At 39.1% G+C, this 18,104-nt stretch overlaps 1 protein-coding gene across 9 annotated transcripts in view; it reads right to left on the reverse strand.

Moving 5' to 3' along the window:
- Window positions 1-4,729: 4,729 nt before the first annotated feature.
- Window positions 4,730-18,104, reverse strand: part of kank1a (KN motif and ankyrin repeat domains 1a) — a 260,651-nt gene continuing 247,276 nt past the window's right edge. For all 9 annotated transcript variants that reach the window (XM_072590828.1, XM_072590818.1, XM_072590809.1 and 6 more), the window contains 5 exons: window positions 16,862-17,081; window positions 14,129-14,271; window positions 11,864-12,064; window positions 6,555-6,653; window positions 4,730-5,689 (listed from right to left, as the gene is read on the reverse strand). In XM_072590828.1, coding sequence (XP_072446929.1) covers window positions 5,627-5,689; window positions 6,555-6,653; window positions 11,864-12,064; window positions 14,129-14,271; window positions 16,862-17,081 — 726 coding nt within the window. In that variant the 3' untranslated portion in view covers window positions 4,730-5,626. The remainder of the gene's footprint in view (window positions 5,690-6,554; window positions 6,654-11,863; window positions 12,065-14,128; window positions 14,272-16,861; window positions 17,082-18,104) is intronic.

Genomic DNA, 18,104 nt, shown 5'->3' on the forward strand with positions numbered 1-18,104 from the left:
AAGGCATTTGATCAATTAACCGAATAATTGATTATCTGAACGAAATAGTGCTCACCCATCACGTTCGGATAATCGAGGTTCCCCTTTAGTTGGTTTCCAATGTAGAGTGATGCTGACAATGGGGGGTCAATTCCTGCACCAGCTGAGGTTAGCATGAAGAACTCGCCTTCTCAACCTTCCCCCTCACCTAAAGAATGCTGACCCTCAGATCAAACCACCAGCAGCCATCTCTTTTATGCCCTCTCATGAGAGAGCAGCCCGATGGTCTGCTTATATTATTGGGAGCTTTTACTTACATATATGAGGTTTTTAAAATAGTTACATGCATCTTTCTATTGCACTAACATTTCATCTCAAAATTCAGAAAAGGAAACTTTTGGTGGGGTTGAAAAATAAATTAAAATGTTATAGTAAACATTAATATGCAGTAACAGTTTAAGCCAAGTTTTAAATTCTCATTAAGCTTCTCTTAATAAGGATTGTCAGTCTAGATCATGACACCAAGTTTTTGGAGTGGACTGCAAATCCTTCTGACTTCAAAGTGCTAATTGGTTGGTTGAATTATATCAGAGATTTCCTGAGCTTCTTAATAGAGATTCAGACAAGTCAACCAACAAGTATAGCTGCATCTAACTAGTCACTCAACTGAGCAAAGACAGTGAAAGAGAAGAGGGGAGATGTGATCATTAGTGAAATAGATAATGGTTAGCATTCGTTTCCCATTTTTGAGCCAGTGTTAGCATATTACGCCCATGGCTCTTAGCGATGTTTGAGAAGATTTGTAGCTCAGGTTGAGGTTTTGGATGTAGGTTTGGTCACTGAGTTGAAAGGTTCATTTCCAGAAATTTTGTTACTTTGCTAGGTAACATCTTCAGTGGACTTTATGCAAAGCAATGTTGAAACTTCCTGCTTTCTACTTATATGTTTGGGTTTCTTTGGGTTGGTGAATGTCCTTTCCTTTGGTGAAGTCACTTCCTGTTCCTTTTCTCAGGAGGTGGTAGATGGGGTCTAACTCTGTGTTTGTTGATAGAGTTCTGGTTGGAATGCCATGTTTCTAGAAATTCTCGTGCATGTCTTTGTTTGGCTTGTCCTGGAACAGGATGGATGTATTGTCCCAGTCAAAGTGATGTCCTTCCTCATCTGTATGTGAGGATACTAGTGAGAGAGGGTCGTGTCTTTTTGTGGCTAGTTGGTGTTCATGTATCCTGGTGGCTAGTTTTCTGCCTGTTTGTCCAATGTAGTGTTTGTTACAGTCCTTGCACGGTATTTTGTAAATGATGTTAGTTTTGATCATTGTCTGTATAGGGTCTTGCAAGTTCATTAGCTGCTGTTTTAGTGTGTTGGTGGGTTTGTGGGCTACCATTTATGCCAAGGGGTCTGAGTAGTCTGGCAGTCATTTCCAAGATGTCTTTGACATAGGGGAGAGTGGCTAGGGCTTCTGGATGTGCTTTATCTGCTTGTTTGTCCAGATAATGCTTAGGCCAAAATTTGCATAGTTAAATACAAAGAAGACAAATAGTATTTGCCTGAAATTTTTCTCTTTGCTATTCTGGCAGAAACAAAGACCTGAGCAAGGAATGGATTTAGATTAATGTATTAAACCTTCAGCCACGAGTATCCCACAGTGATGTTAAGAGCTTAATATTTCTACATTGTGTATTTTGCACTGCACGCATTTAGCAAGTTGGTAAAAATCTGAGTACAGATCTAAAAGTCAAACAAAATAACAGACCTTCCATGGAAACAAATTAATTATGTGTTTTTAATGTGTCCCAAATATTAATATAGTCTATAAATTAAAGAGGTAAAGACAACTCCTTACGTGTTACATTATTAAATTGAAGGCAAACTACAAGGTCATAGTTAGATTGTGCTTTTTATTATTTTGTCAAGTATGTCCAAATAACATTTTTTGTTCTGTAAATGATATGAATCTTAATGTGAGTGAAAACTAATGTTCAGGCATGATTCATGTATTGAGAACTAAAGAATTATTTCTTCAAATGGGCACAAGGTGGCAAGAGTGGTCACTGGTAAAACTTGGGAGAGATCTATTGAGATAAGACGGTGGTTAGGGAACATGCTTTCTTGGACATTATTCTCCTTCACTGCCTGACATCACTGAGCTTGTTCAGATTCCCCATCCTTCTCCTGATCAGGAATCAGACACTTTAAACGCTTCATTATGAAGCATCACAATAACATAAGAAATAGGTTTATAGGACAAATATAATGACATATAGAATCATAGAATAGAGCACCACAAAATTAAGTTATTCGGCACACTGAATCAATGCCGATTTGTTTGAATGTGATGAGTTAAGTCTCAAAGGCATCTGTGCTGGGGCCACAGCTTTGGATGAAGTACATCAACGATTTAAATAAGGGCAGTGCAGGTATTGTAGCTAAATTTGCAGATGACACAAAGGTAGGGAAGAAAGCATGTGGTGAGTACAATTAAACATTTAAAAGACATTTGGCTGGGAAAATGGAAAAGGAAGGTTTATGCACACAAATGGGACCAATTCAGTTAAGGAAACCTGGTCAGCATCGATAAGTTGGGCTGAAGGGTCTGTTTCTGTGCTGTATGACTCCATGAAGAGGAAATAAAGAGGATATAGATGGATATAAACAGGGTGAATGAGTGAGTGAAAATCTGGCAGATGGAATATAGGGTGGGGAAAAATGAAAACTTACTCATTTTGTGAAGGATAGAAAGGAATATCTGGTCAAATGGAGATTACTACTACAGAGGAACTTCAATTATCTGAATGAGGTGGGTGGGCACTATTTCATTTGAATAATTGATTGTTCAGTTAATTGATTCAATGCCTCTCCTCTGGGGCCCTGAGTTTTCTAATTAACTTTTTCCTCACTTTGCCGGCCTTGCTCCTGCTCTGTCTCAGGGTTTGTTTCTGAGCTGACACACACACACACACTTGTGAGTAAGGGACCTGCAGCATTGCTGAAGCCTCCTGCATCCCTGTCACCACCACCTCCCAATTCCCGGCTCAATCAGTTCTTTGGGATTGACACAGCAAGAACTTGCTAAGTCCACTCCCTGTTTAGGAGACTAGGCAGCAGCACACCCTGATCGAGCCCCCCGTCCCCCTGTCTGGCGTCCCTCAACCCCGCTACCACCACCCCACCCCCCACCCCCCCCCCCCCAAGTTGCCCATCCGACCCACCAACCCCATCCCTGCCCACCACCACCCACAATCCACCCCCCCCCCCTCCCCCAATGGGGCAGCCAGACTGGATGCTATTAGTGAGACTGCTGCTTGAAGTAGGGTCCATGGCTCAATAAGAGGGGTGGCTCAGACATGAGGAGAATGATTTTCTCTCCGGGAGATGAAACTCTCTGCGACAGAAGGCTGGGGATGTGCAATCATTGAATATTTCTAAAGCAACAGTAGGTAGATATTAGGCAAGGGAATCAAAGCTTGCAGCTTCTCTCTTGGCATGGGAAATAACGTAATGCATCTCAGCAAATGCCAGCAGAGGGGGCTCTGGGGATCAGCAGAGTTTGATATGTTTGGATCATGATTCAGAGAGAAGGACCTTCAAGCTGCATTAAGAATTAGAAGGATGCCTGGCTTATAATACTTCCTCATTTAAGTTGATGTTAGCAGTAACTGGGAAAAAAATGACTGAGCATAATGGTCACTTACATTCTGACATTTCCTGTTTGCCTGGCATCAAAGTAATTCTCACCACAAGCACTAAGAAAAAAAATTTTCTTATGTGGTAAAGAAAGCAGTTTTGAACACTCAGAGGCATATTCCACTGAATAGCTCACTGTGATTGCACTTTGCTTTCACTGGGAAGCTCCAAGATGCAGAGGAAACCCACGAAGCTAAAATGAGCAATATCATGTTGCTATCTCTTCATTTAACACATTTAGTAGCTATCTGTCTTTCCCACCGGGCTTGATTGCACACAGCAGTTTGTACTGCAGTAAAATAGAAATGTTAACACTTCTGGATGCAATGTTAATTTCATCAGTTTTTAACTCTCACCCATTCCTAAAGCCCCATCTATGGCTCCTGCAGATCAAAATTCAGGCCAATGGCATTAAACTTAGATAATGTTTGATAACATTTCTCAAGCAATTTAACAACTGAGGGGCGGTAATGGCCTAGTGGTATTATCACGAGACTGCTACTCCAGAGATCTTGGTAATGTTCTGGGTTCTAGGATCAAATCCCACCATAGCAGATGATAGAATTTGAATTCAATAAATGTCTGGGATTAAGAGTCTAATGATGATCATTGTCAATTGTCAGAAAAAACCCATCTGGTTCACTAATGTCCATTTGGGAAGGAAATTGCCATCCTTACTTGGTCTGGCCTCCATGTGACTCCACACCATAGCAATATGGTTGTCACTTAACTGCCCTCTGGGCAATTAGGGATGGGCGATCAATGTCCAGTGACACCCACATCCCACGAATGAATTAAAAAGAAAATCAGTTTTGCTGTGAACATAGGCATTGGGATGTGGGATGCATTGTTATTGATATCAAGCCAGAATTACATGCAACAGATGTTGCTGAAAACAGTCTCTATGCTACTGTAGACAAATCTGAATGAGCCTTTTAGCCAATGGGGAATTGCTCAGTCCTCCCTCTCTAATTCTGTCTAATGAACAGCACAAAACTCCAGGCCATTGAAACAGATTCTAATAGGAATTTTAAAATGGCATTAATAAACGAAGCAAACAAGAGAATTAGCATCATGTCGCTTTTATTCTGAAAATATGGCAAGGATCTAAGGCACTTCAAACTTTTAAATACACACGTGACAACTTTAAAGGTGACAAGATTGCAGTCTTTATAAATATGCACAGAAAACCATGTACAGGCTTTAATTGAAAGACAGGTTGATATACAAATAATACCTCAAATGTCACTAAAACCAAATTAGATACAGTGATGTAAACAATTTCTAAAAAGAATTAAAAAGCTATTCTTCATGTAAATTCATCTTTATTTGGGTATGTATAAAATAGTTTGAAAATACTGTATGACTCAATTTTGAACAGGTACAAATGATTTTGTTTGATATATAAAAAAGTTCCATATCTTTCTGCAGTTAAGGGAAAGCTAAACAAGGGCCATCCCTCACAACACTTTAAATTTTCACGTTACCAACTCAATTGTATAATTTCAAATATTATAAATACAATGTAGAGATTTAAAATAATGCCATTAATATCATGACACTTGTTTTAATGAACGTTTTTACAGACAAAATATAGATTACAACTAATAGTGGATGCATGAAAAGGAGAAAGCTAAATAATTCCTTGCAGTGTTCACTGTAGTCTAACGCAGGGGGATAAGACAATATTTAAAACAGAGACAAAAAAAAAAGCTTGCAACAGCAGCACAGGATGAGGCGATAGTCAAGCTGAGTGTATAATGAAGACTTTATAATGCCAGCCTCCACAACACTTTCCAGTTTAGTTGCTGGTCAGTAGATTGGCAGAGCTACCTCTTTTGTACTATTGCTAAAAAAAGGTTATGCTGGTGAGCTCAGGCACACATTTACATTCAGTGTCTGTCAATATTAACAAGGTTACATAGCAGCTTAATAGAAAGGACTGAGTCAATGGCAGGTAGGATCAATCAAATTTGCTTCGTCTTGTTGGACTTGGAGAGGTTTTCCTTCCGAGCCTGGGTGTACCCTAAAAAACAAATACACAGATTTACAAATTTAGACTTTATCGCGTTTTCAATGAAAAATATGTCCTGAACAATTATGCAGAGATAGGAGGAAAAAGCATGGGACTGGCATGAGGGAATGATACTGGCTTGAACAGTTAGTACTAACACAGTGGGCTGAATGGCCTCCTTCTGTACCGTAACAATTCTGTGATTAGTTAAACTAACTGTAGCTTTGCAGTAATATCTAATACAGCCATTCTTGTGCTCAATGCTTGAATCAATTTTGGAAATATTTGAATACACATACAAATTCCATTCAACCCTGTGCTAATAGAATACTTGGATATTTTACTCCCATTTTGTTAATTAAGTTATTTAGCTATTTAAGTTATCTAGCTTTTAGTCATTTGCTATTAAGTACAGCATTAGATGAAGAATTTACTCTGTAAAATGCATTGATCTGCCTAGAATTATCTGTAATAAACTTATTGATGAAGTTGCACTCTGTAACAAGGTGAAACTCCAACTGACGATGACAGAGTCATACACAGAACTTTCCAGATTGAAGGTTCTAGCCTGACTGTCCTGTTAAAGAAAGCATCAACCTCAGGCACTCCCATCACTGGGCAAATGGAATAAATAGCATTGGTTAGGCTAAGCTGTTCATATACCAAGTAACATTGTCCTTCAGTACGGCTGGAGTTCAAAAAAGGGAAGAAAAAGTTTAACTAAATTAGGCTGCTGTAAAACCAAGGCAACGTAACTAACCAAGTGTTTTACTGTGACATTATACAAAGTGCAGCATCTTTTTTTTACATGAAGTGTATGTGTCATTTAAGCCTAGATGTAATCATATTATTAATTTAAAAGAAAGATAGTACTTACCGGTGACTGAGCTTTAGAAAAGTTGACATGAGCATACAGCAAGACTCCGATATCTTTATGACCAGCTTCTAGAGCAATAGACAAAGCTGTACTACCATCCTGAATGAAAGGAGGAATTGTGTTCAATTACATAATGAATCCAAAATGGACATACCCTTATATACATTAAAAAAATCAACTCTACTTTTATTTTAAAAGCAATCCTTGACAAATACCAGTAAATCTATTGTATTATTAAAATGCATTTTATTTGCATTACAGTAGTGTTTTGACTAGTAAAACCAAACTACATGGAAATATGGGTAGATCATCCACTAAGGAACAAATCAGAAATAATCTTTTTTGGTGGGGGTGAAAGACGCTGATTTAACATCTTAGATGCTAGTTCTTTAATTGTCTCAAATTTGCTTCACAAATACAGACAACAGCTTTCCATCAATGTAAGTATTTGTTACCCATATCCGAGCAGTTGACAGCTGCATATTCAATAGCTGGGCTGTTGGTTGAAAAGTGAAAATGGCCCAAATGTCTAACAAACCACAATGACTTTAATATTTCCAAAAACACTCACTGTAAACAGTTATTTACACGACTGAAATCTCATGTGTGCATATGATGAAAGACAGATTTCCTAAAACAGATGGTAAGATATCAAACAACATCAGAACGGTCTTCCTTGGAATCAATCCATGGAAAGCGACTGGCCCGGATGATGTCTCCAGCCGTGCGCTCAGACCCAGCCTGGACCAGCTGGCGGAGGTATTCACAGACATCTTCAAGCTCTACCTCCTTCAAGCCAAACTCCCCACCTGCTTCAAGAAGGCCACCATCATCCCCATACCTAAGAAACGAGCCTTAATGGCTACCGCTCAGTGACTCTGACATCAATCATCATGAAGTGCTTTGAGATGCTGGTCATGGCCCACATCAACTCCAGTTTCTCAGCCTGCCTCAATCCCCCACAATTTGCTGACCAATGTAAAACAGCAGATGCCATGTCCCTCGCCCTGCACTCATCCCTGGAACATCTGGACAACAGGGAGATCAATGTCACACACCTGCTCGTTGACTGCAGCTCCACTTTCAACACCATTATCACTTGCAGATTGATCTCAAAATTCCCAGACCTAGGTCTTGGCTCCGCCCTCTGCCCAGTTTCCTGACCCACAGACCGTAATCAGTGAAAATAGACACTCAATGTTGGAGCCCTCCAATGATGTGTCCTCAGTCCCCTACTGTACTCCCTGTACACCCATGACTGCATTGCTAAATTCCAAACAAACAGCATCTGCAAGTTCACTGATGACACCACCATAGTAGGAGGGATATTTAACAACAAGTCAAACTACAGAATGGAGATAGAGGGCTTGGTGACATAGTACAATGAGAACAAACTCGCTCTCAACGTCTGCAAAAACTAAAGAACTTTACCATTAACTTCAGAAAGGAAGATGGAGAACACGCTCCCATCTACTTCAATGGAATTGAAGTTGAGCAGGTGGACAGCATCAAGTTTCTTGGAGTGACAATAACCGAGAACCTGTCCTGGACTTCCCACATAGGTACGAAGGTCAAGAAGGCACAACAATGCCTCTTCTTCCTCAGGCAGCTTAGGACGTTTGGCATGCCCATACGGACCCTCACCAACATTTACAGATGTACCACAAAAAGCATAATGTCCGGGTGCGGTAACTGCTCTATCTAGGACCGTAAGAAACTACAGAAGCTTGTGCGCACAGCCCAGACCATCATGGAAGCCAACCTTTCAATCGACATGGCTCACTGCTGCAGAAAGGCTGCCAACAAAGACCCTTCCCACCCTGGTAATGATCTCCTCCAACCTCTTCCATCAGGCAGAAGATACAGAAGCCTGAACACAAGCACCAGCAGGTTCAGGAACAGCTTCTTTCCTGCTGTTATTAGATTGCTGAATGGGCTCTCTAGCTTAAAATAATGTTTATTTTGCTAATGTTGATCTTGCTTAGCATGCACCCAGTGCAATGTAACCTGTATGCCTCTGTCTAAGTCTATTTACAGCCTCTGATCTGTACATCTCTTACTTACTATGATCTGCCTGTACTGCTCGTAAACAAAACTTTTCATTGTACTTTGATATGTGACAATAAAACAATTAATCCTGAGTTCCATATGACAGAAATGACATTTATGAATTGACTTTGTCAAGAATTGCAATAGTAGTAGACTCGCCAACTTTAAGGGCATTTAAATGGTTATTGGATAAACATATGGATGAAAATGGAATAGTGTAGGTTAGATCGGCTTCAGATTGGTTCCACAGGTCGGTGCAACATCGAAGGCCAAAGGGTCTGTACTGCACTGTAATATTCTATGTTCTATAGTTGTGCCCTGTGAGTGAACATAAAACCAAACCAGTGCTGTGCACTTGATATAATCTCTGATTATACTAACTATATTCTTATGACAGAGCGGTGTAAAGTAGCTGTCCCAGAACAGCGCAAAAATCACAAATCAAAAAGTGATGAAAAAATTGTAAACCACTCTTTTTCCGGTGAATTCCACCGATCTGTTATTAAGTATTTAATGGGACCTGATCTCAGCAAAGAAAAGGGGTAATGCTATCCCTTGACAGGAAATTAAGTTTAAGTTTAGACTGGCTGTGAAACATTGAATTAGATACAAAAAATACATTCCTCATAGCTGATTGATGTTAGTTATTTGAGTTTTCAAAGAGATTATGTTTATAATACAAATTCTTTATAAAGTATAGAATATAGGAACATTTAGTACAATTTGATTTTGAAACATAATTTAGTGTAATACCTTTGATCTATCAGCCAGGAATGGAAGCATCTGAGAGGCAAGACACAAAGTCATAAATGGTATAGAAATGAAGATCACCCAAAATACTACCGTAAAATAACTAACAGAAATAGGGCAAATAGATAAATAATAAAAACTAATCAGCAGCTTTTGGAATAGTCTCGAGGAAAAAGCAAAAATTTTGCAACAGATGTAACAAATTTAAGATTGCTCTTGATAGATCAATTTAAATAAAATGAATAGTCTACCTTATGAGCATGTTCCTCATTCATGCATATTTTATGAAGTGTAAAAATTGTTGCTAATCTTAGTAAATATGGATTTAATTGATATTCTGAAGCTCCATTTAACCAGTCCTTTTCATGACAAGCTGAAGAACATGCAATACAGGAATTCTGGAGAAGCATTGTGCAGAGGGGATTTACCAGGATGTTGCCTGGTATGGAGGGAAGGTCTTATGAGGAAAGGCTGAGGTACTAGAGACTGTTTTCATTAGAGAGAAGGAGGTTGAGAGGCGGCTTAATAGAAACATACAAGATGATCAGAGGATTAGATAGGGTGGATAGTGAGAGCCTTTTTCCTTGGATGGTGATGGCTAGCATGAGGGGACACAGCTTTAAATTGAGGGGTGATAGATATAGGACAGATGTCAGAAGTAGTTTCTTTACTCCGCGTAGTAAGGGTGTGGAACGTACTGCCTGCAATAGTAGTGAACTCACCAACATTAAGGGCATTTAAATAGTCATCGGATAAACATATGGATGATTGGTTTCACAGGTCGGTGCAACATCAAGGGCCGTAGGGCCTGTACAGTGCTGTAATGTTCTATGTTCTATAACTTATACAGATGCTCAAAGTAGCTAGGGAACAGTCGAACACAATTTTTAAATCAATAGATTTCAAAGCATTTTCCTTCAAGATTGTAAACTTGTTAGTAACCAATATCTGTTGCATTTTTCAATTCTGCTAAAAAGATATTTTTGTAGACTTTACATTTAAAAAACTGTCGATTTTCAGAATGTATCCAAGTAACTTTGCTGTAATTTACAATTAGCCTCAAATTTCTCCCTCAAACCAAAATCAGCAATACCTTGCACAATTTTCATTGGTAAGGAAAGCTTTCCAGTATCTCACTCCTGATTGTTCTTTGTGAAAGCTTAGCCAGTGACAGCCAACCTAGCCTCATCACAACCTAGCCTAACCGTCATCTTACCTGAAGTCCAAAAGGACACTTTCCAGTCATAGGATAGTAGTCCAATGTGAGAATCTTATGCACTGGTTCAAAGGTCAGCTGTATCACCTGAACTATATCTCAGCAATATTTTGCTAATCAACACAAATTTCTGATGAAACATCATTGGCTTGAATCATTAATTCGGTTCCACTCTCCACAGTTACCATCAGACTAGCTGCATATGCCAGCTATTTTTATGTTGGACTTCCAGTGTCCACAGTACTTTGATTCTGGATAAATGTAACTGTTGATTTACTAATTCAAGGTTACGCCTCAAACCTTCTAATTCAACACAAATATATCATGAATGCCTCGTATAAAATACTGAAATATTGTTCTTCACAACTCTGATTTGGTTCACAGAAAGGAGAAAGTGAGGACTGCAGACGCTGGAGATCAGAGCTTAAAAATGTGTTGCTGGAAAAGCGCAGCAGGTCAGGCAGCATCAAAGGAGAAGGAGAATCGACGTTTCGGGCATAAGCCCTTCCCGAAACGTCGATTCTCCTTCTCCTTTGATGCTGCCTGACCTGCTGCGCTTTTCCAGCAACACATTTTTAAGCTTGGTTCACTGAAAGACTGATTCATAAAGTAAATAAACCCCGCAGATACTACTGTTGTGAATGCACTTGATAATATTGAGGGGATGGAGGTGTGGGGGTGTGGGAGATTAATGTGGTTTCCGTGCAGGCTGTGGGATTAAAAATGAATTGAAAGTGCTGATCTTTATTAATTGATGAGGAGAAACTACTTCACCCAGAGAGTGGTGGCTGTGTGGAATGCTCTGCCCCAGAGGGCAGTGGAGGCCCAGTCTCTGGATTCTTTTAAGAAAGAATTGGATAGAGCTCTTAAAGATAGTGGAGTCAAGGGGTATGGAGATAAGGCTGGAACAGGATACTGATTAGGAATGATCAGCCATGATCATATTGAATGGCGGTGCAGGCTCGAAGGGCAGAATGGCCTACTCCTGCATCTATTGTCTATTGTCTATTGCTTTTCCTCTCCATGTAGCAATCATTGATGACAAAAAAAGTAATCTGATGTCCCACAATTCCACCTGTTTCCAATATTAATCAGTGACTGGTTGTGAAGTAGTTGATCAATCTGATGTACAAATATCATCAAGTCAATTTATGCTGTGCAATCACACATAGCAATCAGATAAACTGTGTCTTGATCCAGAGAGGAAAGATGGTCCATACATGTATAGATAGTAAACAATTTAAACAAGACAAACACAGACATCCTGCAGTAAAATAATCAAATAGCAACTTACACTGTCAGCTAAAGTGGAATCACATCCAGGTTGGGCCAACAGCAGTTTAACTATCTCCACGTGGCCGTGCTCACTCGCACACATCAGTGCTGTGGAGCCCTCATCATCCTGAATATTGACATCAGCTCCACAGAGGAGAAGGGCTTTCACCATGTCCATCCGCCCGTGACTCACTGCAAGCATCAGCGCTGTCTGACCAGCCTAAACCATAAGAAACAAAACCAGGGAAACTTACTGCTGATACAACTGGCTGAGTTATGCACTGCAAGAAAGCAACTCTACGCCAGAAAATGCAAAACACTACAGAAATTTAACAGAGGACTCGAGTTTCAACACACTTCAACATGGCATGGTCAATCAATGTGATTTTCATCTTTAATTAGAGCACTGCTGGGGAATTATGTGGAGCCAAATGTTTCACAGTCTGGAGGAGACTGAGAAAAGTAAACAGTCAGTCAGTGTGATGCATTTCAATAAAGGAAGATAAATATATTTCAAGAGAAAGCTAAATTTAAAAAAAACACTATAAAACCAAGTCTTCTTTCCAATGGACCATATATAAAGTAGATAGAACACAAGTCACTCACTCATTGAAGCCTGGTCAGCCAGTCAATTGGACCAGAGCTTATCTGTATCTCGAATCTAACTTACCAACCTTTGATGCATAACTCTTAACATTTATAAGTAATAAATATTTGTTGATCTCAATGTGGAAATTTCAATGATCTCATGTTAATGCATGGTGGATGGAAGAGAGCGAGAAATGTAAATTTTCACTAGTCTTGTTAAGAAGAAGTGCTTCCTGATTTCATTCCTGAATGCGAAAAACTCTAATTTTAAGATCTCCTTGCTTTGGATTCTTCAAAGAGGAAATAGCTGCCTTACAACTGCTCTGACAGATCATTTTAAACACGACAGTGTTGTCCCAAAAATCAACTAAAGCAAATCAGAATAAGCAAGAAAAAGATTAGTGAGATTAGTTAATTTACCCTAAGTTAACCTAAACCCTAATGGGCCCTACAAGCTCCAGGTTAGTGCTTGAAAAGAGGTGGTTGCAGAGAGAGTGGATGTGCTGGTTGTGATCGTCAAACATTTGCTAGATTCTTAAATGGTCTCAGTGGATTGGAAAGTAGCCAATGTAAAATGACAACAAGAAAGAACAGGGGCAGGAAACAGTGAACCAAGGCCAGTCAGCTCGACACCAGTCATCAGGATAATTATAGAAACGATTATTAACAGGATAATTATAGAATGATTAGATAAAGCAGCGTGGGTTTACAACAAATTGACTACATTCTTTCAGAGTGTAACCTGCATGATAGACATAAGGAAAATCATTGGATACAGTATATTTGAATTTTTACAAAAACATTCATTAAGGTGCCATGTGAACAGTTGATGCATGAGATAAGATTTCATGGGGTTGGTGATAAAGTGTTAGCATGGATATAGGATTGCATCTAGAAAAAGAGTCAGAATAGTTATGTTAATCTTTAGCAGACAATTATGAATAGAGCGTCACAAGGACCAGTACGGCATCAGCTATTTATAGTCTATGTTAAATGACTTCGATAAATGGACTACTGGTAATGCATCCAAATTTGATGGTAACAGAAGCTTGTGAGAAAGGGAGCTGCGAGGGAGAAATAAGGGTGGAAGCAGGGAAGGAGCAAATTTGGAAAGATGTCCGTCAGGTCAGCTTCCCACTGCATTCCTACCCGGGTCCACTTTTTGTAGTTGAGGGACAATTAGGGCAACTCACAATTCGAAAGCTTCAGCAAGTGCCATAAGTCACTCATGGCCCTGATAAGTGCGAGAAGGCGCCTTCACTGCAGGAGTTCAGAGTCTTAACCCAACAACAATATGAAGGAGCTCAATGGTAGCAAAAAATAAGAATCCTTCCTGTCTATAGCAAAGCCTTGCCACTGAGCTTTGAAACTATGGAAGTGGAAGTCTTTGATGGTCAGATGCATTAAACTTTTCAGGCATACCACAAACATTAATTATTGCAGAGCTTCCCTGTTGCTCCAATTGTATGATGACCACCAGCCTTCCAAATGGTCTGGATGGGGCTGTTGGCCTCCAATAGAGTAGACTGGGAATGCCAACATTGCTGCATATCACAATCTACAACTATAATGTAAACATAGCAAACAAGAGGCAGGCTATTAAGTAGGGTTTTAAGTTGAATAGAAAAGGTAAAATTAAAAGTTAGAGTGATTTCTTAAAACAATTGTCACAATATAAAAAAGAGATGTTACAAACCTGACTGGCTTTGGCATTTACATCTCCCTGACTAAACAATTCATCCACAATTTTCATGTCTTTTTCATTTTCCACTGCAGCGAGAGCAGCGAGCATAATGGGTGTATAGCCAGCTTTGTTCTGCTGATTAACATTGCAGATGTCTGTAATAAAAAGAACACCTTAATTCCTGAAACACCATCAAACCAATACAGAAAGCTTTGCTAAACCACATCATTCTTTCCAAAGCCAGCTATTCAACAAAGTGAAAGGCACATTTTTTGATCAACTTTCAATGAGGTTAAATAAAAGAGAAGCTAATAATATTTATTTATTCAATCAAAGAGTAACTTCAAGCAAAGGGGAAAAGTGTAATTAAACATGAAAACCTGGACCTTTCTGTTGGAGATGCACTGTTTTGTTTGCAGTTCATGAAAATGACATCTCACCATCTGGCTGCTCAAATAAGTACACTGAATTAGCATTAGAAGGTCTGTATTTGCAGAGTAAATATGAACTAGACTCACCATGGAAAACTCTCTTAGGACATTGTATTTTTCAATCTAAGTACCTTTGTAACAACATTATGCATCTTAATTATTTCTAAACCCCTCTGGCAATGAAAATTAACTCCGGTGTGAAGTATCATTTCAACAGCTTTCTAGAAATTACCAATTAGCTCCTTTTCCTGTAATGTTTCTTTCTCTCTCTTAATCCAAGCTCTCTTTCTAGCTCTATTTTGCTTTTGATGCCTGGTTTGATAATGAATTTATCATTCTAACTTAGTGTTTGCTTCAATCTGCGCTATTCATGAAAGAAAAATGGGAAACTGTTGGAGAAACTCAGTCTCTGTGGACAGAAAGCAGAGTAAATGTTTCGAGTCCTGTGACACTTCTTTAGGGCACTGAAGACGTTAACTCTGTTTTCTCTCCACAGATGCTGCTGGACCTGCTGAGTTTCTCCACCAATTTCTGTTTTTGTTTCAGATCTTCAGCTCTTTGTTTCATATTACTGCACTATTAATGAACACTTTTCAATTTAATTGATTAAGGAGCTGCACAATTGTAATTCTTAAGGGCAATGTGCTACAATTAACCTGTAACTTACAGTGCAAAAGCTCATGGAAAACAAAGGTTAATGAACCTTCATTTGTCACAGAGTGAATTCTGGCCCAATACCCTTGCACTTAGAAAACAAGCCATTTCACCAGATACATTTCAAATGTGAAGCATAAACAGCAAATGATAAACCAGAATGTGTACAGTAAGAGTACATAAAAGACACATTTCTCACTAATCCAATAATTTGAACCAAAAATGTTTTACAATCCAAAAGGTGCATACTGTATCTTTAGCTTCTTAGAATAATAGTCAAGTCTCTGTTCCATCAGTATGGTTTTCCCTTTCTATTTACCTTTCGCCTGTCCTGCCATGTCAGATACAAGAATGAAATAGATAATTGGGTTTAGAAAGGACAGCATATGCCTCATCATCAATCTGTTTAATAAATTTCCATCAATAAAGGTACTACTCACTCAAAAACGAAGACTGACTTCTTGACATTTAATTTATTTATTTCCTTAACACTGAAATGTCAGCCATGACATATTCATGCTGTAAACCCGGTGGGGCAAGCATTAGAAAATGTTCAATCGCTGAAGCCACATCTGGTGCGAGATACCACAATGAATCAAGCTAAAGCACCAAATACTGATAACCTGTACTGCTTTCATTAAAAAAAAGTATCTTAAATCATCTAAAATATTTTAAAATATTCAAATCAGTAGAACAGCAGGTCTTTAAAACAGTATCATTCATATTTGCTGCTGGATATTTTTTCAAAACAGTGTTGACGTTTGAAAGAGATTTTTAGCATTCATGACAAATTGTGTTAACAACTCTCACCATCAGCGGCCTTTCCTCTGCCTAAGATATCCAGCACATTCAGTGTGGATGGGCTAGTTTCATGTGATGCACTTTTGCAAATGACTGAAGAGACCAATCTTCATGAGAGGCAGGTTTTAGATAGGAGGTAGTTATCATAGAATCCCTACAGTGTGGAAACAGGCCCTTCAGCCCAACAAGTCCACACCTATCCTCCAAAAAGTAACCCACCCAGACCCATTCCTTGAACATATCACTCTACATTTTACCTCGAACTAATGCACCTAACCTTGTTGTGGATTGTGGTTTTTGGGGTTAACGCCTTTACCTCAGGGTGGTGCATTCTAGCTCATGGTTAAATGTCGTAATTTTCCTCTGTTATTGGCTATTGTTTCCCAGGTGCAAAATTTAACATTTAGGGTCTTCACATTATCCTTGCAAGCATCCAATGTGTGTTTGACTGGATTTCTGGATATCTCAGCACACAAGCTATCCTTGGGATGTGTCTGTCTTCCATTCGGTTAGTGTGCCCAAGCCCGTAAAGTGATTTTTTTTTACCCCAGCTACCTGCCTTGGACAATTTGCCTTTCAGAGAACTGTCACACACATGATTGTTGTCTCTCAAAGAGATGCCACTAACAGCAATGATGAAATTATTCCTTTCTTGGTAGCTGTATGTTAGTCATGCTTCAGAGCAGGGGTTTTACTTAGCATGCTCAAGGGCAGAGATGTGCCCTATCCCAGAATCTTGATATTCTTGATGCTTAGTAATGGAGATTATATTACAAACACAGCATACGTCATCAACCTTCTGAAAATAATGTCAGGAGCATTAATACAAACATGCAAAGAATTAAGATATTCAACATACTTGCATCCAGAAGCAACTTGACAATTTCAAAATTTGAGTGAGACACACTATAGTGAAGGGCTGTGTTTCCATTTCCATCTGCCATGTTGACCACATATTTCAAGACTTCTGCTGAAATCTCCCTGAATCCAGCCAAGTAATCTTCAACCATGGTGGGAACTGCCAACTTCTGACTTGATACACGGAACCATTCATGCTGAATATTGTTCAGGCAAAGTCTCTGTGAAATTCACAAAGTTCTACATTAAGAAACATAGCACTCCACTTGGTGATACGTAGCTTCAGAAGTAAATAACATGATACTTTATGAAGAACCTTCCCTGACAGCACCACAAAGACTGCAGCAGTTCAAGAAGGCCACTCACTGGGCAATTAGGATAGCAATAAATATCGGCTTAGCCAATGCTGTCCACATCCCATGAAAGAGTTCAAAAGATTACATGAAGACAACGAGTGAATGGATCATTTTGATAACCTTTATGATTGGAATAGAGCACAGTACACCATTACTGTTAAGCAAGGTCTTACCTACCCAATTAAAATCTAAGTATCAATAACTAAACTGTTAAACACATAATGAATTGCAATTGACAAATGAAAGAAAAGAAGTCTCCAACATTTAAATTAGGTTTGATATGGATGAATTATCTTAAAATGTCATTAGAAAAATCAAATTAATGTAAGAAAATCTGTTCCATAAATGCAAAAGTTCTACAGATTCTCTGAATATTCCCACAACCTGATGCAATAGATAAGCCACTGCTTTTGAAATAAACTACATTTTAAAAATTTGCTCCACCACCTATATATAATCCACCTTGCAGTTTAATTTATTAAATTAAAGTACAATATATATCGTCTCTGATGTCCAAATATAATGGGGTGGTACAGTGGCTCAGTGGTTAGCACTGCTGCCTCTCAGCGTCAGGGACCCAGCTTGGGCCACTGTCTGTGTGGAGTTTGCACATTCTCCCTGTGTCTGTGTGGGTTTCCTCCGGGTGCTCCAGTTTCCTCCCCCATTCCAAATAATGACAAGCTAAATTGCCCACAGTGTTAGGTGCATTAGTCAGGGGTAAAAGAAGGGAAACGAGTCTGGGTGCATTAATCTTCAGAGGGTTGGTGTGGACTTGTTGGGCCAAAGGGCCTGTTTCCACACTGTAGGGAATCTAATCTAATCTAATCAGAATCCAATAAAATTCTCAACAATATAATGAATATTGCTATTCATCCTTGGTTGCTGGAC

Source organism: Chiloscyllium punctatum, chromosome 2 (genome assembly GCF_047496795.1).
Source record: "Chiloscyllium punctatum isolate Juve2018m chromosome 2, sChiPun1.3, whole genome shotgun sequence".
Classification (NCBI taxonomy): domain Eukaryota; kingdom Metazoa; phylum Chordata; class Chondrichthyes; order Orectolobiformes; family Hemiscylliidae; genus Chiloscyllium; species Chiloscyllium punctatum.